General features: G+C 38.8%; 1 protein-coding gene across 1 annotated transcript in view; it reads right to left on the bottom strand.

The window, feature by feature from the left end:
• LOC124162866 (DNA-dependent protein kinase catalytic subunit-like) overlaps positions 1–22,665 on the bottom strand; it is a 299,017-nt gene that overhangs the window by 191,541 nt on the left and 84,811 nt on the right. Inside the window, exons 18-22 of the mRNA XM_046539551.1 lie at positions 22,147–22,333; positions 15,663–15,871; positions 13,381–13,531; positions 11,930–12,747; positions 10,586–10,747 (exon numbers count right to left, since the gene is read on the bottom strand). Of these exons, the coding sequence (XP_046395507.1) occupies positions 10,586–10,747; positions 11,930–12,747; positions 13,381–13,531; positions 15,663–15,871; positions 22,147–22,333 (1,527 nt within the window). The remainder of the gene's footprint in view (positions 1–10,585; positions 10,748–11,929; positions 12,748–13,380; positions 13,532–15,662; positions 15,872–22,146; positions 22,334–22,665) is intronic.

Consider the following 22,665-nt stretch of genomic DNA (forward strand, 5'->3'; position numbering starts at 1 on the left):
GTAACCATGCATGTATATGCCAACAGTGAAATAAATAAATAATTATTATTAAATATTATTATTATTATTATTAATAAACGATGAATGCGGGAATGTTTGACTAGGTTGCCTATGCAGCAGGAAACCCAAGATTTTGGCAGGTAATTGTGATTTCCTTTAAAGGATTTAGACAGGAATTTAGCTGATTAATGGAACATTTTAATTTTATGGAAACAATTTGGGCTTATAGTTGACTCAACTAACATCTCTTTCAAATATTCTAAGGGGACACACCACCTCGCGAAAAAATGATTACATGCTGTCTCGGCATTTACACTGCTACGATGGATTTCTGTCTGATGTATACATTCTTATCTACCAAACGCCATTTCAGCGACACGCCCATCTGATACTCGACTTCATCCAACTTCTTATTTTCAGCAGGTAGCTCGCTTTACCCCCACTCCTGCTGTCAAGTGCTATCGGATAATCCTAGGTGTTTTGCAAAATACATGCACTTCTCCACCAGATTTCCTTCTTCTTCAATTATTTTCAGTCCATCTTTAGAAGTTGTCACGAGATAGCAAATGTATTCCAATTGGTAGCAGGAAGATACCACACGTCCTGAGAAAATATCCCTTCGTCTGCGACTGTAACAATAAAGATTTATAGCACCACTCATAAATTTTAACCTGACATATGTTCTCGGAAAAAAATACTGCATCAACTTCTGAGAAGCTCAGTCGCGAGGATATCGAGTAATGCCAGAATGCTATCTCCGTTGTATTTTGACATTTATTTCCTCGCGTAAAATGCTTAAATAAAGTCATAAATACCTTGGTTTGGTGTTATTCTTTTTTAAATTACACGCTCATTACTAATATTTCGATCCAATAAAGGTGTAATATCAATTGCCAAAAGTCATTGTTAGACACATTTTGGGCCAATATATGACTCATGCAGCGGTTGACCTCCAGAAAGGAAAGTGTTGGAGGAGGGATCGAGGGCTGATGGATGAAGGGGGTAGCGGGTCTTGGGAATTGTGCTACGTAGTTACTATCCCACGGCACTAAGGTTCTCCTGGTGGGTGAAACCGGGGATTTTAGGATTTTTTCACCCGATCATTTTCGGTTCCCCACGTCGAAGTCTTTTCACCGCTCTAATCCGCAAATTTGATGTAGTACGTCAACATGCCTATAACAGCGCTGCATGCACTAAACGACCAGAGTTCTCTACATTTTTCTGAGTCAACTAACAACGACGTGTGTGCAACAGTGTATGGCACGAAATTCAAAGTATTCAAGGTATTCGAGAGCATACCTTTAGTATAATTATTCGAGATCTCGAATATCGAATACTTTCTAGTATTAGAGTATTCGCAGATACCATTCGCACATCTCTACTCATACAGTAAACTCTTGATTTTACGAAGTCAGGGGGACCGGAAAATTGGCACTTCGTAAAATCGAGTTTCGTAATTTCAAACCTTTTTCATAAGTCACGAAAAAATGTTCGCTTTTGTTTCTTCCGCCATTTTTTGTCTTTAGTGGTCTTATTTAAATGTTTTCGGTGGTTATTCTCGGTATAATTTATAGAAAAGGCTTTTTTTTATCGATTTATGCTGAGAAAGATCGTTAAATAATTATACCACGATAAATTTCCCATTTCTTGTACATACTTCAATATCAACAATCGCTTAAGAAATTCCCGACCAGTTTAGAAAACGTAATCAAATAATGAATTGCAAAGTTTATTATAAGAATTTAATGTTATAAATTTGTAGTTAGAAGCAAATAACAACTATTAAGTACGCATAAGATAGATATTTGTTTCCAGTACCCACGGAATTTTAGCGGCAGCCGGCCTAACCGCCATTTATGTCGCCCTCTATCGCTCAGTGACGAAAAAAAAAAGAAAAACGAGGGCCTTAACTCATTTCCAAAATAACCTTCGTAAGTTAATATTTCGAGTCACCCCGTATTTTCAGCTGAATGTGCTATCTTTTCTATTAGTTATTTTCATTGATATTTAGTTACGATCATAAATTACGTAGGATATCTTCTGGCAAATATTTGAAGTAAATTCTGTTTGAGTTCTCCGTCCGGATACTGTGCTCCATCATCTTTGAAGACGTTGCTACGAAAGACTTTATTCTTCATCAGGACCATATTCTTCATACCGGGTGTGAAGTGCTATGTTCATATAGTATTTCTCTCATATTTTATGCCGACAGGAGCAGGGTTCCAACCAGAAAACGACAGGAGAGACATCTTCCATTATCGGAGAAATAACGAGAGAAACGTTATTATCCCCATTGATAGTTTTCCTACAAGAGACGTTTCATCATTTCTCAACGTGTGTGAAGTATTGGTTCACTTGCGTTATTCCCAAAAATGACACGCAAAAACCTGTACCATCACCTCATTTAGTTTTCGTTTTCCTTTCTCCGCCGTATTGAAAGTCATGTAAAGGATCATTGACATATAGAAAAGATTTTCTTAACTTTAGCACTAAAAAATAGTCACGCCATAATCGTAAATAAATATAGTGTGGAAAGAGCAAAGAAAACAATTTCAATTGAAAAGCCAGCAGAGAAGAAGAGAGACAATAATAAGCACGGCACCATTTTCCCGATAGTGGAAGATACTTCTTCAACCTGTCTCTAGTTAAAAACTTACCACCGTTGCCGGTAAAGATGAACCATGCCATTCCCCACAGTTTGGAGAATGTTCCCAGTGGGTGGGGTGAATAAGAGTGGGATGGGATTGCCTGAGGAAAGAAGTGTGGTCAGCATAACGAGGGGTGAAGGGGCAGGAGAAAGAAGGGTGGGGAAATGGCCTTCAGCTCTGCCTCAGTCCACGTTTGGGGGCCATATTTTTTTGCGACGCACTCGGGCTCCGTCACCTTAGGGAGGGAGTGAATGTGAAATGCTGGGGAAGGAGGGGTTTGGGATGCGTAAGCGGGTGTCAGCAAGATCAGCAGAAGGCCATGGGAGGAAGTAAACAAAGACTTTGGAAAGAAAGATCTCTCGGCATGGGAGAACGGGGAGGTGCGTGAGAAGAAAGTTCATGGTTAGAGTTAGAAGAGCGTCTTCATTACGAGTGGCCTGAAAATTAAGTTGGTGGTAAATAGAGCCCAATGCTTAAGATATTTAAGTTGTTTATTCAGGAAGGCTAATATATACACGAAAAGATATTACCCAGAAAAATCCGTTATTTTTTTCTTTTCTTTTTGCCCTTCTCCATCTCCGCTTCCACCATGGTTTCTCACTGGCATAAATGGGAATGAAATTGGGGACCTAACTCGTTACCCAGGTCAAAATATCTTAATGTTTGGAGGGCAGCGTATACTTCTTTTTTATTTGCTGAAATTACTTCCTCACATTCATCTTCGTCGTCACTGCTATTTTGACTAGTCCCGGCCACTGCTTCTTCCGACGCGGGTACTGGCGTCCCATTGTCGCAAGCCCGGAGATCATCGTCAAGGGCAATATAATCGTTTGATGTTGCGCGCTGTGCTCTTCCTGCTTTTTCCAAGAATTTTTCAAAATCATCTTTTATGCCTCTAATCTCCTCTGCGATTTTATCCGCTGCAGCTTCCTGAAGGTATAACGTAACGAAACAACCATAGCCGTGACATTATAGCAGTAGAATTACTAGTAGGCTAGTTGTATCAATTACCAACCTCGAGAACATCCTCATGATGCGCTATCAAAGGGAATCCGGCCGATTTCCAGCAATTTGCGATTGTAGTGGAGGAAATAAAGTACGTCTTTGAACCGTGTTTCTGCGATGAAAAATGACAATTTTATTAACTTGCCCATTTTAGCAAAGTTAACAAAATCGTTATTTCTCATCGCAGAAACACGGTTCAGAGATGTACTTGAATGCCTGATTGGCAGGAGTGCGATGCAAACAATTATTTTTTGATGATGGCATTGATTGATAGATTTTCAAAATGCAGTCAGAGCGGTCACTTTTGGGGAGAAAGGCTCGGAGGGTCGAAGAGAGGGGCCAGTGAGGGTGAGCTCGTCGAGGAATGGGTCCCGGATTAGGGACCCTTCGAAGTGCTTTGGCGAAAAGTAGTCAAGTAGTCTTCGAAGTACGTTCACAGCAGCCTGCCTTGCGAACGTACCACGTACGTTCACAGCAGTGCAAAGGGTTAATTAGGGGTGTACGAAATACCCCACGCGACCTTCCTGACATGTTAAACTACGAAGTATTGTACATGCGATGTTCACGAATAGGCACGTAAATAGGGGCATTATGTCAGTCACGATGTTTTTACTGAACTCCTAATTCCCCTAAATTCCCACCGTGAGTTTTTAGGCCAGCCCTTTCTCTCCAAAGTTGCACTATCATTTACGATTTCACACTTTTGATGAACCACAGTTGGAAGAGCTGACTTTTTTTAGCTACTTACACCAGCGTAACTAGTTTTATTGACAAACATTTTACCATAGTTCGTATAAAAGAATGCCTTTCGCTCCTGGGGACCGATCCAAGATTCGTAAATTCAAAACATTTCGTATAATCGAATAGCACCATCTATTTAGCATAGGCTTTTCGCCGGGACCGCAATATCACTTCGTATAATCGAAAACTTCGTAAAATCCTGCTTCGTATAATCGAGAGTTTACTGTATTTGAACTTTATCACAGATGCAAAGGAGGGTTGGGGAACATTCTCTAGTAATAATGAAGAGGCATTATAAGGTGGTTATAACAATCATGTAAAAAGATAAACATGAAATCATTTTCCTAGTAAGAGTCCGCCATAGTAGAGGCGACATGAATTTGAAGTTCTCCCAGCAGGAATTTGAATAATTCTCGCATTGAGAACTAGTTGAGGCACTATTTGAGCTATCTCAGTTTGTGCTGTGTGTGGTAGGTAGGTAGGTAGGCTGCTTCGTGTTTATTTTCTCTGGAGGCACTGACTCATACAGAATGGTCCCAAACTAATTTAAGAGAAAGAGAGCGCTGGGCTTCAGTTCCTTCCATTCTAGAGAGTGCAAAAGGAGCATGCTAAGGAGCATGATAAAAGCTCAGTATTGTTTTAGTTGGGAATGTACATATTTATAATTTCATGACCCAGGGCCCTCACAACCTAAAATAAAAAGAAGAGGAGTGTGTGATGTAATGTGAAGAGTGACGACTTGATGCAGCTACACCCCAAAGACTGTGTTAGTGCAATTATTAATTTTAACGGCGAAAGCCTAGCTTTTAGAAGAAGAGAATTCCAAATGAGAAAATTAAAATTATTAAAGATTACGTAAAGTTTTCTTGAAGAAAAATTAGGTACATTGCTGTCGATTTTGTCTACTGTTGTAGCTAGTGGAATTTACCAGAGCATCAATGCCCATTACCTCAAGGAACCATGTATCAATAAATGACCACATTGTCTTGCAAGGATGCAACATCAGAAGTGTTGTTTGAGGAACCGGTGCCTGGTACCATTAGCAACATCATTGATGAAGAGGATGAAAGCAAGATAGTACTTCCACCAAATAAAAAGTAAGTTCTCCTTATCATCCTATCCATTCCTGAGAAAATTCAGAGCAATGTGGACTGCCAGACTATTTATGTCCTATACATATTTTTCAGCCCTTTCAACTTCCTCCTTTCATCCCAATCTAAGATTCCAATCTCTTATTTAGCAATACCTCTAGGCATCCAAAGCCAGCCACACACCCCTCCGTCCATTCATTCCTTCTGTTTGTTTCACAAACTCTTTCCCTTAACGCGACAATTGCATGATTCATTTGGCAACAGTAGCAAGTTCCCAATCAGAGAAAGGATGGATACAAAAAGTGAAAAGAAAAACCTGTTCCCCACAATAATTTGTGGCAACGTGCATTTTGTCAATTCTTATGGAATTCAGGGAATGTGTTGGATGTGAGGATGCAGTGGCATCATAGCCTTTATTTCATAGCCAAATTTATGGATTGATCCTTCTGATTGCTATGGGGGTATTGAAAAGTGAAGGTCTCCTATTTTAAAAAAAATGGAAAATAAATTTATTCTCAACTTTGCGTATATCATTCGAAAGGCCGAGCATTTTGATATTTTTCTGCATAGACGCCTTGATTATCAATTACTTTTTGTATCCTTTTAACCAGCATTTTAATACCGGCATCGTACCACTCTCCCACCACGTCTCGCAGCCAACTGTCGACTGCATCTTGCATTCCCTCGTCTGACTTGAATCTCTGTCCCCCAAGGAGGATTTTGAAAGCGGAAAAAAGGTGATAGTACCTCGGGGCAATTTTTGGGCTGTAAGGATTGTGGTCGGTGATATCCCAGCCAAATTCATTGAGTATGGAGATCGTTTGATGTGACACATGTGGCCGCACTTTTTCTTGTGTTCATTGGTGGGCTGCTTAGGGACCCACCTGACATGTTATTGCAGAGGACCTCCGACACAATATTCTGCGTGGAGAAGTTGCCATTCCCTTCATTAAGAACTTCTTTTATCTCATGAAGGGTTATTTTTCGGTTACAGTGCACTCGTCAATTCGAACCGCAGTTGATTCCGGCAACCTCAAGCCCCCTCAACCACTGCTCTTCATGGAAGTTTTCCCATCCATCAACACCATTTCCGCACGTTTTTGATGCCCATACACTTCTCGTCATATACTTCCACTAACTTGTGACAAATTTCTATTGAAGAAAACTTTTTCACTTTCAAAAATCAAATGACTTAGCGTAGTTCACACCAGGCAGGCACGCTAAGAGGGAGCTTCATCCTTAACGACTGCTACACAGTGACTGAGTGACCTATGGTGAAGTGAGTGGTTATAAATTTTTGCGTAGGAACCAAGGAATGCAATGCTGTACTCAAATTTTGCTTAGCAGCTCGTGTTCGGAATTGGTGTCATTGGAGACCTTACTTTTTGTCTAAGAGCCCCTCTCTTCTTTACAGTATTATGTACTTAGAAATCGTATTACTAGCATCAATCGATATGAAAATTAACAGAAACCTACATCTATATTTCTTGAGTTTACTTTAGGTGCCATTAGCATAGACTGCCCGGGCTTTCACCACAACAGATTTCATGAAATAATAGATTTTTACCATTGGGAGGAGGGAAGAGCATTTATTTGTTCTAAAAAAAATACAAATGAATAGGTCATTGAAATTTAAATATTTTGCATGGTAAGATGCATAGGTTTAGCCATTCGCATGATTATTCGACACATTTTTCTTCACTATGACGTCATTGAGCTCTGGATAAATTCCACAGCAAAAAAATTACATCTTCAAGCATTCAACTTATGTTATGCTGATAGTAGCTATATTTTGTACCTTGAGCCTTGGTTATAAAATTGAAATTATTGTGTTACAGAGGACAATGTACGATTTGCTCGCATTTTGAAATTCGATGGAAATTTCGACAGAGCGGAGCTTGCAGGTATTAAACTGCACGCCCTACAGAATACAAGGACGAATATGTATTCTGTAGACATGTACGATTATTATTCGCAAACACTAGAATACCTCGAATACCAGAAAGTATTCATTAATCGAGATCTCCAATAATTATGCTTAAAGTACAATCTCGAATACCTCAAATACTTGAATTTGGCGCCAAACATTGTTGCACTCATGTCATTTGTAGATGATTAGGAAACTGCATAGAGGACTCCAGTCGTTTAGTGCATGCAGTGCCATTTTAGGCAAGTTGACGAACTACATCAAATTTGTGGATGAATCGAGATATCGTTTGACACGGGGTACCAAAAATGATCCGGGGAAAACTCTGAAAACCCCCGATTTCGACCCTCAAAAACCCTCAAAAAAAGTGGAAATGGCGGGAAAAAAATCGACAGTAGAAGTACCTTCCGTCACGCATTCAGCTACTGCTCCCGAACTGTTCCACTCATCAGAAAGATCATCACAGATTGGAAGACTATTAGGTTGCGGGTTTCCCCTGATGTGAGTTTTGTTTTTCTTTGCCGAACGACGTCTCCGCAATGATGCGTCAAAGTTGAAAAAAATTTAAATTTTCGTTAAAATAATGGTTAAAAAACGTAGGGTCTTGTCGGTGACTTCGACGACCGCATACGCAGGCAGCCCCTTTGACGCCCCTGGCAGAACGCATACCATATACACCAACATTCAAAAAATTATTTTCACCACTTCTCATTCTATGCTCATTCAGGATGAACCCACAAGATGGAACTCCCTTTATCAAATGATGAGGTGTCTTCTGGAACAGAAGCAAGCCATAACATTAGCTGCCTCTATCTCAAGTATAATGCATACATCACTCCACCACAGTGGAATACTATCCTGCAATTGATTGATATGCTGGATGTTTTCGAAGGAGCAACATTTCTTGCTTGTGGAAGTGCAGTCACAGTTTCTTAAGTTTTCCCCCTTGTGAATAGCATTATTAATTTTCTAAAAACTGAGAAGTTTTTGCATTGTCATCTACAAGTCAATGATTTTCTGTTTTCCATTAAAAGTCAGTATGAATTTCTGGAAAAAGATCAGTTATCCGCTTTCGCCACAATTAAAAATAAGTGTTTTTAAAGATTCAAACACAGTTGAGATGATAAAAAATTAACTGGCTCTAAAGATGACAAGTCTGTCTAAGCAATGTCACCCAACAAAAACAGATACCTTAGGAATAGTGCAACCGAAAATAGCTGATGTAAAGCAACAACAATCAATGTGGGGAATTCGTTCAAAATAAAAAAGTTTACTTAAAAATGTATTTGATATTGTGACGAAAAGCCTCGTCACGGCGCATTCTGCGTCCAGCTCTTCTCCCCGATTCATATTGGCGCGCGGCTACAGCGGGTGATGAGCGACCTTCTTTTCTTTTTCCTATGTTGTCTGCTAGAATTTAGCATGTCTTTTGTTTTGTAAAGGGTATATAAGGCCCGGTATTGTGGGATGTGGGGTTGGTTGGATTCCTGAGAAAGCGGCAGTTGATCCGCTAGAGGAGACGGAGGTCAGCTGTGACAGTGCCAAGGTGGGGCGACAAGACGGGGCTGCGACAGACGAGGGCTACGGCAATTTCGGAGGTCGGGCAACGCGACCAGGGGAAGGGCGTGCGGAGAGAGAAGCGTGGAGTACAGTGAGACACGAGAAAAGTGTCCTTGCTTTTTCGTCAGGACATCACGACATCGTCCAAGGATTTGCGGGAGGTGGTTCCCCGCGATCGACGCATCGTGACCCGGCGGCCAGGATTCGGACCCGCCGTCTTTGACACTTAAGTACTCTAAACCCTCTCCCGGGACGGGGAAATAATCCCGATCCCTCCCCCGCTCCAGCCAGCCCACGCGCCCTGTACGAAGAAAGTCCCCCAGTGTGCACGTGTGTCATCCTAATACTCATGTGGCTTCTGACACAAACTCACGTCTCTCTTTCTCGGTCTGAAGACCATTTTTTAATTGTATCACGATTCTCCCGTTCTCGTCATCCCTTCTGGTTGACGTCAGACTCATTTTTGATTGAACAGAACGTGGAGCATGTAACATTTGATAGTAGAACGACGAACATTACTCATAATTGCCTTTGAAGTGCAGCAAGATTTCGAGTGCCCGTGTCGTAGCAATCTCTGAGAGTATACAGTGTTATTTTTGTCCATTTTTGTTCATTTACCCCAACAATCATCTCATCCCTCATTTATTAGATATAAGATTTCTCTTTCTTTTTGTGTATGGCATATTTGCTTCATTTTTATTTCTGCAAGTGTATCATTGATGTCTCGCCCAATTCAGCATCACTATTCCATCCCTCATTAGCGTTTAAGGACAGAAGTGTTCGTTTATTTTTCTCTAATAAATTTTTGTATGACAGTCATTCGCTGTGTGCGAGGTCATTCATCCCCTTGCTGTGCCATTGCGTTTAATGCCGCGAGTCCCCATCTTGACCGCGAGCCCCAGAACCTACGAAAAATTAAGAACTCGGATAATAATCTCAGTTCGACGGTGCATGGCTCACGGGAGCGTTCCGTCACAATATATACCTCTTTATTTATACATTCATCAAGTGAAATAGATGAATAACATTTACTATGCTACGTGCAATTCTAGTATTCGATTTTTGAGATACTTGAATATTTGAGCTATGATTTAATATTTTAATTCGATATTTGAGTTTGAGAAATCTGCTATTCGACCTATGTCTAGTATTTTGTAATAAATTATGCTTGAAATGCACTGAAAAATTAGTTTAAGTGTACTGGGACTAGCCACAGTGATAACTTAACACGAGACACCCACAATGCACAAATTGTGCAAAAAATCCACAGAGAAAAAATCATACTCCATGACCTGGATCCTGGATTTTTTGCGCAATTTGCACTGAAATACGTATTCATCGAAGAATTCCTTCACAGATGATATCCACAATTGTTTAAAATTATTTCCAAAAGACAAAAGAATTTAGAGAATCAAAAGTAAACATTTTCTACAAATAGAATTCTAAAAATTACAAAATTTGATATCACAGAGAGCCACTTTTTGGCCCCAATGACAGGGTATAATCAAAAGTTTACTGTATTATCGTGAATGGAACAAGGGAGAACGAACATCTGGGATGGTTGAAATGAACCATGTTCTTGGCAAAATATAATCAAGTCCACACATACATACCTTTCCATCTTCTCTCAACGAGAGCCTCAACAAAGATTCCAGGTATTTTAATTTAGTGTGATTTAGAGGTTCACATACAATATCAGAATTCCCACGGGTAAAGAGAGCCTCAAATATACACTGCAGCAGGCGGTTTCCATCCAACTTGTTCATATAAGACCACTAAAAGATATGAATGAAAGTGATCGATGAATTCACAGATGTTATAAAAAAACAACACATTCATGTAATTAAAAAAAAAAAGACTTAAAGTTTTGGATAATTTCAAAGAATAAAACATATGCTAAGAATATTTCCTACAATCTAAAACAGAATATTTAACGTACAGTGAGTCCTCGTTCTACGTCACCCCGTTTAATGTACCGTACATGTCTGAATATAGTCCCCCCTTTTTTCCAAAAATGCCCATGGTAAAATTAAAGGGGGGGACTATATTCAAACCCGTTTCTTTAATTTTTTCCTGAAACTCAAGCCTCAAAATTAGGGACTATATTCAGAGAAATACGGTAATTTCGCAATAGCTTCACGAAAATTTTGAGATCGTTATTCAATACACACAATATATGTTTATCACACCTTCGCTTTGTGATAACGTCAAGTCTTTTAAATTTCACGCGAGAAAAAAGGTGAAGCGGCAGGCATTGCAGGTTGTTCGTTTTGTGGGCGGTAATACAGTCAGTCTATACAAATTGTAAAACAGTGTGTTTACTGTTAATTGCGATTATGGTTTTAGCAAATTTTCTGCTAAATGAATTCTTAGGTAGAAGCACAAGGTTTTACTTGACATAATGGTTTTCAGGAACCTAAAAAGTGATTTCAAGGAATTTTTCCGTGTAGAACTCGGAATTTTTGTCATCACTTTTCTCACCGTGTTCACAATAAATTTGGTTCCTGTAACTGTGATGATGTTTCAGCGATGATGATGCCCAAGCAACGCTCGCCATGCGACCACCATAGCGAAGCCGAAAAGCAAATGCAGGAAGATACAAAAATGGAGAAGGATTTACGTCACTGCTGCTATTGTCGTTGATGGACACAGGAACTCGTATTTATGCCAGCTAAAATTTTTTCACAATTTTCACATTTTTTAGGAATTTAAAATTTTTTTCACATTTTTTAGGAATTGTGAGGTCTAGGAGACGATATTCAATTTTTACATTGTTTCTTACGGGATATTATGTTTTAATCATTTCGTTTATCATCATATTTTTCAGGAACGGTAAGTGACATTAAAAGAGGACTCACTGTACTTGAAAGCATTTCAATAATGAGAAATAGCGTCTTAGTTCACAAAATTGGGAAATCATGAATCAATTTTCAAGATTATAGCACCCATCGAATTACCTTTATAACTCCACTGCTTGGGGAACATTCTTGCAGGAAAAGAAGACTCTCAACTAAGTCCATATACATGAACAATTTATCACCAGTTAATACAGCTTGTATTTCTTCCAATTCACAGATATTTATCCGTTGAATTTTAGAGTCCAAGGCTTTGAAGAAGGCTCCACTTGACGCAACTGGAAGACTTGCTAAGACTTCAAACAAATTTTTTAAAACTTTTGATAAAATTTCTCCATTTCCCTTATCACAATCTTTCAAGCAAGGCTCGAAAATCAACTTTGCCACCAAATTCCACAAGCTTGAAGTCCACAATCTACTAAACACACTCTTCACAAACTCATTAGTTGTTGAGCCACGGTGCAGGCAGCACAAAAATTTGAAAACAAACGTAGAAACACCACACACTGATGTCCCACAACACTTTTCTCCTTCACCTTCTCGCAAAACACTTATTAAAGGAACAGATAGCTCAGACAGACCATCCAAAATTTTGTTGTTGAACTTCTCATGTGAAGACAAAAATTCTGAAACACAACTGAATATCTTTTGACGACCATCCTCAAAAAATATTTGGGTGGGCTGCAGCAAATTATTCTCAAAAATCCATACATAGCACTGCAGTGAAGTTGAGAGTGAAGAGAACCAATCCAACAAAGATAAAATATCTTCCCTCGAGCATTTTTCTTTTTGTGTGCCAACAGAGGATAACCAATAGGGAAATCTTTCCAAATGAATTGCTGCTTCACAGATACCAATGATTCTGTGTACCCCATCATCCTCAATCACTTTGCTGATGAAATATTCTGGCCCAGAGTATCCTATGAAAATAATGACATCAGTGAAAGGCACTTTTCGCTAGAACTCATCACACATCAATAGCTTTCTATTTTTATTTTAGTAGGCAGCAAAGTATTGTAAAGAGGGGATCGTGAGTAAAACAAAAAAAAAGTTTCTCTTTGCCTTAAGATAAAATTTAAACAGGATGTCCTCCCACAATATAATAACATGCACAAAAGATTTTGATTCCAAGCCGGAACTAATGCAATTTTCAGGAATTAAAAAATACTATCTTAATTTCCTTTGCACCAGATTAGTTTGAGGCTCAAAAGCTGAGTTTAAGGGAAAAAGAGGCAATAGTTATGACTAAAAATGTGTGACCACTGTGAGTAAGATGAAGATAAAGGTTGATGCGTAGTTTTCCGCGGCGTTGTCTAGATGATGTCTCCATGTTCCTGGGTTTCACCGCGTGTAAACTCATGGAGACATGAACATGGAGACATCATGAAGATAAAGGCTTAGTAAATGTTACACACAAGGATAAAAATGAGATTGTAAATGCTAAATTTAGGGCTAAGGTATTTCCCACTTTTCCAAAAGAATAAGGAGCTTCGCCCACTTAGCAACCACCATTAAAAAAACAAGGCACACGTCAATTCAAATCACCACATTACCTTGAACACAGGGAGCCAGGCTGAGGAAAAGTCTCATGCACTCCTTTCTGCAAGAGTAACCAAGTGATCCTATCTTGCTGAGAAGCCAACATACCAGATCTTTCATAACGACTCCCTCAAATTCTGGAGGTTTTCGCCTCTTCTTCGCATCCTATTGCAAATGGAGGAAACACTTGAGTGATAAATTCAGCCCATGGTATCAATGCAGTACCAAGCTATTACCACAAATTAACTACTTAATATAAAACTAACTACTTGTTACAGGCCTATTTATTAGATATTTTTTCAAACTGAAAACAACTGATGCAAATTTCTACACCATGGTGGTAAAATAAATTGATTAAACCTGGATCATCAGTAAAATTCAAACACAGCCATTTGTGTGGGTCATTACACTCAAAATTGATCTTGTTTTTGCCCCTTCATTCATAGATTTAACCAAATTTGGCAAATCATCTTCATTTTATTAGAAAACACAAACCTCAAGGTTGTTTTTAGTAAGTATTAGTTTTATTTCTGTAAATCTCAAATCATACCTCTTCCTGCTCTGTACGTATATGAAACTATTTTGCTTGTGAAAAGGAATATGAGTATGTACGAGTTAAATTGTGACATTCACCAATATAACACGAGATCTAAGATGGATATACATGTTGAGCAAAGATCTTCTACATTAAATTCAAATGGACCCTAACACAAAGGGGCCAAGCTGCATAACTCACTCCCTCACAAGGTGGGAATTTCAAAAGCACGTACAAATTTATTTTAAATATGTTAAATAAGATATGATAAAATGTTTTTTAATGCATGCCTATTATCTTTAAAGATATTTTAAACTACAAATGTTTGTATGAGCAAGGTCTTCTAAGGCTATTAATAGGAATATACAGTGGAACCTCGTTAAAGCGAGTACGGGCTATAGCGACACCCCCGCTATTACGAGAGATAGCCGATGCACCGTCAATTGACCCTATAATAAGCGTGTTAAAAAATTCGTTTTTACGAGACTTTCGGCGTTGGCTCTCGCCATAGCGAGGGTTTCACCGCCGGAAGACTTTCATCAAGACTTCTTAACCTCTGTAACTGCTAGCGATCTGTTAGAAATGAAGTTAATGGAGTGCTCAGTCTCAAATTTATGTGGTAAACTGTCGTTCGATAAATATAATGATTGACGAAACAATGCTTTGTATGATTTTTATTCAGTGCGGCGCTTATAAATTTTTTGAATAGTTAGTCGTTATTTGAGTAAGGAAATCTAGTGATGCAAAAAAACATCGCCTTTCGTCTGGATTTATGCTTACGTTTATCGGATAATGTTTATCTGTCGCCGCACCACTTCTGTTCCTGTATATCTGTTCGCAACAGGTATATTGGCTATTATTTGTTCCACCTCCGGTAAAGTGACAATTCGCTATAGCGAGTGTTTATTAGTGCACCGTGGGGTGTCGTTATATCGAGGTTGCGCTGTACATGGTTTACCAGAAATTCATTACCCAACACCTATGCTACAGGGAACACATCCCTATCTTCCCTATGTTAAAATGGTATCTAATTAGGCAAATTCAATTAGCACAAAGACCTCAAGGAATATACTAAACAAAGCATGAGTGTACTATCCCAAAAAGGTAAGAAGAGGGGCATTGGGCTCATTGATGAGTTGATCATGACATCAGTGTGACCCCCCAGTGGGAAAGCCCCAAATCAGCATGACCACGATTAACATCTGTTTTCTTCTCCTGACTTAATTAATCAAAGGATGAATTTCCACACAAAACTAACTATTGAACAACGTTTTCACGTCACCTAGTTACCCTTATTCACATCACATCATGGTACATGAATCCGAATCAGAAAGTGAAGTGAATAAATTGCTGAGGGAGGCTGTGCATGGAACACTGGCAAATAACAGATTATACATAAATAAAACAAAAATAAGTGTATCAAAATCTTCACCTCATAGCACTAATAACTGTTCACTATCGAAAATTAACAGAAATAATTACAGCACGGGGGTATAGAAGGCAAAAAGTTGTTCATACGTAGTCCCAGGAAAACCACTTGGAAAATAATGACCAATATTGAAGTCACAGGCTGCAACTGGTTGGAAAAACATACCAAATCTATTCACTTTGTAATGTTACACACCTTTATAAAGAGGTTCAGAAGAAAAATTGCATCATATTGGCGTTTAATGAGCCAAGGGCATTAAAGTACATCAAGGTGTAAGGTGTTGCAAAAGTGGAACACATGGAAAAATGGGTTGAGAATAAGATTCACATTACCTCTACATTGAATACGCTAGCTTGTGATTTTACAATCTTTTCCAAATGTCTGATGCAACGAATCATCCACCAGTTAGAAGAAGCTGAGCCATCAACATCAGACATTTCCAATGCCATCAGCTGACAATAAAGCAGCTCAAAAGCAAAAGGATTCAATAGAGAAATCTCCTCAAAGGCTGGGATTAAACTGTTCAAAGCCATGGCTGCCCCTAAAATTGAAAAAAAAACTCATTATTAACCAACCTTATTCCAATCTGTATTTTATAATTTGATTTAAACACAGGAGTAATACGTAGGTATTGAACTTGCGCAACAGTCCAGATAGATAAAACATGAGTGTGTCAATGATAGAGACTACTTATACATCAAAAAGGCAAAATACACTGACCGATTTTAAATAATAATTAAAGATTATTATTAGTAATGGGTGGGTAGTGATGGGTTCCAGTACCCAGTTCTCGGTAGGTTCCAGCCAGTTCTTGGCCTGTGGAACCAGTATCAAGAACCGATCGTGTAAAGTTGGTACTTTGGAACCAGAATCCTAAAATATCCAACACCTGAAATCAACGATCCAATCCGGATCCAAAAAAAATTAATCCATCCATCCCAATTCTCTAGCTTTTTTAATTTTTGCAATAGAAAATGTTAACAAAAAATATCAAATCACTAAATCATTTATTGACTCAACATTGATGCAGATTTTCGGAATGAAAGAGACATTAGTTTGGTTGGATTTAACACATTCAGTACACAGCACGCCAATTGCCGTGGTCCCATGGTCTAAGCTGAGATGCGATCCCAACGAGGTGCTCTGCCAGTCGATCCGGGAGCCTTTTCTCCGCCTCTGTACACGACTAATATCCTAAGTCTTCTGATAGTGTGGTTGTCCTTCAGACATGGCCTTCCCTCTTTCGAACCGTGTGCGCCGTTTGTAAACAGCAGTATTTGAACGGAAGTAATGGTGCTGAAACCTCTATCCATCCATTTTTCATTCTTACTTTTACGGCCGATTTTGACAGCTTCAATGAAAATCGAGCCCGCATTGAATGTGTTAATGAATGGACAATGACAAGCCCTTTCTTCGAATCACCAAAACAAGGGATTGTCCCTTTGAGTCCGTCATTGTCGTCCTCCCTTCTGGCTCCTTTCTTCATAGGAGCATTTTGTTTACGTGTAACGTGGGCCTTTCTTACCTGGCAACCTTACCCCCCCAACCCCTAACAATAGGGTGGTTTCCTATTATTTTTTATTGCCCAAATCAAAAGATTATACCTCCTGGCGTATGTATTTCACGCTTTTAGATTTTTAAATGACGATATCTATTTTTCGCGATTAAATGAAAAGTGAAAAATTTCAAGCGCACGAAAACGCGACGCATTAAAGTAAGTAGGAATGATGGGAAAAAGTCAGTGCGACGCATTTCTGGTTCCCCCTCCTGCCCTGTGAGGTGACCTTGATCAAGGCTCTGAGCGCTGATAGGACGCAGGATGCTAGCGGGTAGCTGAGTACCTTGCTGGCTGGTAGCGCTTGGCTTAAATAAGGATTATTAATACCTTATCTAACGAAGAAAACTTTCCGACCTTAGCCAGTTTTAATAAGTGATTATTAAGACATGTTTCCCTGAGCTCTGTGCCTCATGCATGCATTGGTTACCTCAGACGATGTAAAACTCCTATCCTCTCGTGTAGAAACTAGGTCCCTGTGATGTCACGTGGAGTGGAATCGCATGGGCGCCAATCTGGCCTTTTTCAAATGAGGATAAAATTTGACCCCTGCCATTCGTCAAAACCGGTATTTCAAAAACCAAATAATTTGTGTATTATGAATACACTTATGTTGGGTAACGAATCGCAATCAATGCCTTTCGTTTTCTTTGATGAAGGAAACTACCCTATTCTCTAGACTGTGTATAGAGGGGTGAACTCAATGCACCCGAGCATCCTTTTTGAGCACGATCCAAGGCAGGGGGCTGATTTATGGGGCCTCAGCATTCAGCAGAAGAGAGTGATTGATAAACTGCTACCATCCCTTCGACTGGATGCGCCCAATCACACGACAATGGAGAGTTGGGGTGGAGCTTACTTGCTTTTAGGGGCGGAGTGGCATAATAGTGTCAGGTGGTTTGTGCGAGTGCATTATGTCCAGGAAATGTAAATATTTCGATCATAATACTAAAATTAAAATTACAGACAAGAGCGAAAGTAGCTGGACTTTAAAGACTGATATTGGAGGCAGTTTGCTGTCTTGTAATTTAAGTTGTTCACTATATTAAAGAAAGATAAAATTTGTGCAGTAGTGAATGAACTAGGATCACTTAACAGGAAAAGCCGAAAACATTTGTGGCATGGGACCAGAAATGGAATCTGCACTTTTCAAGTGGACCATGCCGTATTTCAGTCAACCTTTCGGCCAATTTCCATCTGATGTACTGGTTACACATTCGAAAACTCAACATAACTGATATTGTCGGTATGATGTATTCGCAGAATTATCCACAGACATCCAACACATACCAAACACATTAATTGAGACTAGTTACCTAATTACGCTGTTTTAAAAGCTTTATTCGGCGATCAAAAAATACAAGAACGGAAATAAAATCACCAAAACTGGGGAATAAATATTTTATGAAATTAAAAATCCTATTTCTTTCTTGAAATATGATGATACTCAACTATATTGTGCCTAATAATGACTCTTACGTTATTTTACTTCATTAAATATCACAGAAACAAAAGAAAAACTACAAATAAGAACAATTATAGGGCATTGTTCGGTTTATTTATTTATTTAAGGTGTTGCTCACATACAGCATTTCTGCCAATTTAAAGTGACGCAGTAACAAACATAAAATTTTAACATAAAAAATTTGAACAGAGAGCATTGGCATAAGATAGTAAAGAACAAAAGAGAAGGCACGAGGAAAGGGAGGTGGAGAGGGAGGTTTATTTATTAGCCGAGGAATGGGACATGGCAAGTTTGATAAATGAGTTTAAGGGCAGAAAAAACGGGTCAATATTGTCTGGTAATGAATTGAGCAAGGAGCAAAGGTGGTGTAGGAGTGAGTGCTTAACGAGGGATAGTCTAGGGATAGGTGCACGGAGTAAGGAATGTGTACGAGTGGGTCGGCAAGACACTCTGAAATTAATGGATGAAAGCAAATCAGGACAATCAATGTGAGAATTTAGAACATTGTGAATGAGTTTTAAGTCTGTTTTAATCCTTTGTTGGGAGAGATCAGTCATTAATAGGGAAGATAAGAGTGAGCTGGTGGACATGTCACGTAAGTGGGGAACTCTGTGTCTTACGATTCTGGCGAAGAAGCTTGTTATACTGTCAAGAGAGGTGAGGTTAGAGGGGGCTGCGATGGACCATATGGGAGAGCAATATCCGGTGACTGGAAGGATAAATGCAGAGAAATATGATTTTAGAGCTGTGGGATTGGCTATTTCTGTGTAGCGGTAGAGGAGACCTAAAAGTGACATAGCTTTGCTCTTGATTAAATGAATGTGTTCCGAGAAATTAAGTTTGGTGTCAGTAATGACGCCTAAATCCTTCACAGCCGAAACACGTTGAAGAGGTTCGGAATTAATAATTTTATTCAACATCTTGAGATGCAACTAGCACTCGGTTTTGCAAGTAATTTCTGAGGTATTCTGAGAACTTGTAAAACCGGGCTGCTACTGTATGTATATACATACTGTAGATACATTCTGTAACTAAATATTGACATTCCCCGTATCATGGAACATGTGTATACAGAATACACTTGATTATACGAAGTCAGTGGGACCGGAAAATAGGCACTTCGTAATATTGAGTTTCATAATTTGAAACATTTTTAATAAGTCGCGAAAAAATGTTTGCTTTTCTTCCCACCGCCCTTTTTCTGTCTTTATTGGCCTTGTTTAATGTTTTCGGTGGCTATTTAAGATGGAATCTTAAAAAATGCTCTTTCTTAACGATTTTATGCAGTGAAAGATTGCTAAAAAATAGAGATGGGCTAATAGTATCCGCGAATAGTCGAATACCTCGAATACTAGAAAGTATTCGAGATTCGAGATCTCGAATAGTTATGCCAAAGGTACCGTCTCGAATGCATCGAATTTCCCGTCATACACTGTCGCTCGCACATCGTTGGTAGTTGACTCGGAAAAATGGAGAGAACTCTATTCTTTTAGCTCATGCAGCGCCGTTTTAGGCAAGTTGACGAACTACATCAAATTCGTGGGTTAGAGCAGTGAAAAGATTTTGGCCGAAATTGATCGGGTGAAAAAATCCGGCAATTACTATTACACCTTTATTGGATTGAAATATTAGTAACGTGCGCGTAATTTAAAAAAGAATAAGACCAAACACGACGTATTTCTGACTTAATTTAAGCATTTTACGCAAGAAAATAAATGCCGGAAAGATGAAGAAATAAGACGGAGACTCAGCATTTTGGCGAAACTCGATATCCTCGCAGCTGAGCTTCTCGGAAGTTGATACACGGTATAGATGAGTCACAGACAAAGGGATATTTTCTCAAGATATTTGGTTTCTCCATTCTAGCAATTCAAATTCATTTGCTAATCTCGTTAGAACTTCCTAAGATGGAATGAAAATAATGGACGGCTCGGATTGTCTGCTAGCACTTGACAGCAGGAGTGGGGGTAAAGCGAGCTACCTGTCGAAAATAAGGAGTTGGATGAAGCTGAGTATCAGATGGGCGTGCCGCTGAAATGGCGTTTCGTAAATAAGAATGTATACATCCATCGTAGAAGTGTAAATGCCGAGACGGCATGCAATCATTTTTTCGCGAGGTGGTGTGTCCCCTTAGAACATTTGAAAGAGATGTTAGTTGAATCAACTATATGCCCAAATTGTTTCCATAAAATTAAAATATTCCATTAATCAGCTAAACTCCTGTCTAAATCCTTTAAAGGAAATCACAATAACGCATCAAAATCCTGGGTTTCCTGCTGTATAGGCAACCTAGTCGAACATTTCCGCATTCATCGTTTTTTTCGTTCCCCCCTGAAAATGATAGATCGAGGTTCCACCTTTTTATTAATACATCCATCAAGGGAAATAGAAGAAAAAATCGTACGTTTAATATGCTTTGTGCAATTCTAGTATTCGAGGTATTCGAATATTCGAGCAATGATTTAATATTCGAATTTGATATTCGAGTTTGAGAAATCTGCTATTCGACCCATCTCTACTAAAAAATCATTCGATCCTAAACTTCCCATTCTTTCAAGTCGAATATCGACGATCTTAGCGCTAAAGAAATTCCCATCCATTTTAGAAAACGTAATCAAATAACACCTTGAAAATTTTTGTACAAGAATTTAATCTGAGAATTCCATGGTCAGTAGTGAATAGCAACTATTTTCTATGCAAAAGATAAATACAAAATTGTTTCCAACGCCTATGAAATTTTAAAGGAAGTCTGCCTGACCGCCATTTGTGACGCCCTCTACCGCTCAGCGACAAGAAAAAAAGACAAACGAGGGTCATAGCAAATTTCCAAATTAACTTTCATAGGTTAATATTTGTAGTTCCTTGTGTATCGTCAGGTGAAAGTACGATCTTTTAAATTACTCATTTTTATTAAGATTCCGTTACGATCATAAATTACGTAGGATATGATTTTCTACCTCCAAAGTTGCTCTATCATTTAAGATTTCACACTTTGATTCACCACAGTCAGAATCATTGATTATTATGCTGCTTCCGCTGGAATAACTAGTTTTGTTGATAAATTTTCTGCCGTAATTCGTAAAAACTAATGCCAATTGCTCATGGGTACCAAGCCCAAACTTCAAAATTTCAAAACATTCCTCATCAAAACTTCGTATTATCGAAAAGCACCATGTATTTACCACGGGCTTTTAGATGGGACCACAATTTCACTTCGTAATATCCTGCTTCGTATAATCAAGTGTTACAGTACCTAGATCCTCAGGCAAATAAATACTTTTTTAATTATTACATGCCAATTAAGGGCCCATGTAATTTACAAACAAAATCCAACACCAGTATGTTTTTATTATGCACGGCCTAATCATTATGCATACGTAAGAACTCAATGTATCAATGGTTAGTATGACTCCTGTCAAGGTATCAGTTTTATATCACGAATAACAATAGTGGTTCAAATCTAATTTTGAAAATTTCAAAAATAATTTCATGATTGATGGAGGAGCACAATTTATCTTCTGTCATTTGTCCACATTCCGGGCCCAGCCCACTGCTCACAGAAAGCAATTCATACGTACCAAAAAGGATGCTATACCTTAAGTAATGCCAACAAAGACTGGCTGCCTGAAACATGGGCATGGGCACACATATTTCTCGGCGTCAACAGTATAAAATCGCTCTTTCCTCTGGTAAAATATCAAACAACCTCCAACGGTTTCAATCTTTAGCTAGCTTTTGGACACCCAAACGGTTTGAAATTACTGCAATTCAAAAAATAAATATAAATCACACCAACCTATGCGCCTGTATTGGTTTGAATGAAGGCTAAAGCTGCAAATTTTTTCCAACATATCCTCTACACGACCCAAAACAAGCTTCCTGCCGCCGCCTCCTTCAGAAGTCAACATTTTCGCAACAAATTCCTTGAGGCAATCGGCGCACTGCTCTCTGACGGCTGCATTGTCAGCATCACAAACTCCATCCTCAAATATAAAACAAGAGTATTTGGATTGAATTGCAGAAGAAATTAAAACAGCCACTGAAAGAAAAGAAGCTTCTACAAAATAAAAATGCCGCACTTTTCCTTTCAATGACATAATAGAATGGCCACTGAAATCAAGAAATTCCATGATATTTTCCCTCAATTTTCTCAAAAATTTAAGACAAACATTTGTAAAGAGTACCCTGCATTATATCAGTAAAGATTCAAGGCGAAAGAAAAATAGAAAAGAGTAGGACCCTAGGGTAGAAGATTTAGAGAGGAGGGGGAATTTCTCTTTCTAAATTTTGGATTATGAATTATTAGTTAAAAATA

This window comes from Ischnura elegans, chromosome 7 (genome assembly GCF_921293095.1).
Source record: "Ischnura elegans chromosome 7, ioIscEleg1.1, whole genome shotgun sequence".
Taxonomy (NCBI): domain Eukaryota; kingdom Metazoa; phylum Arthropoda; class Insecta; order Odonata; family Coenagrionidae; genus Ischnura; species Ischnura elegans.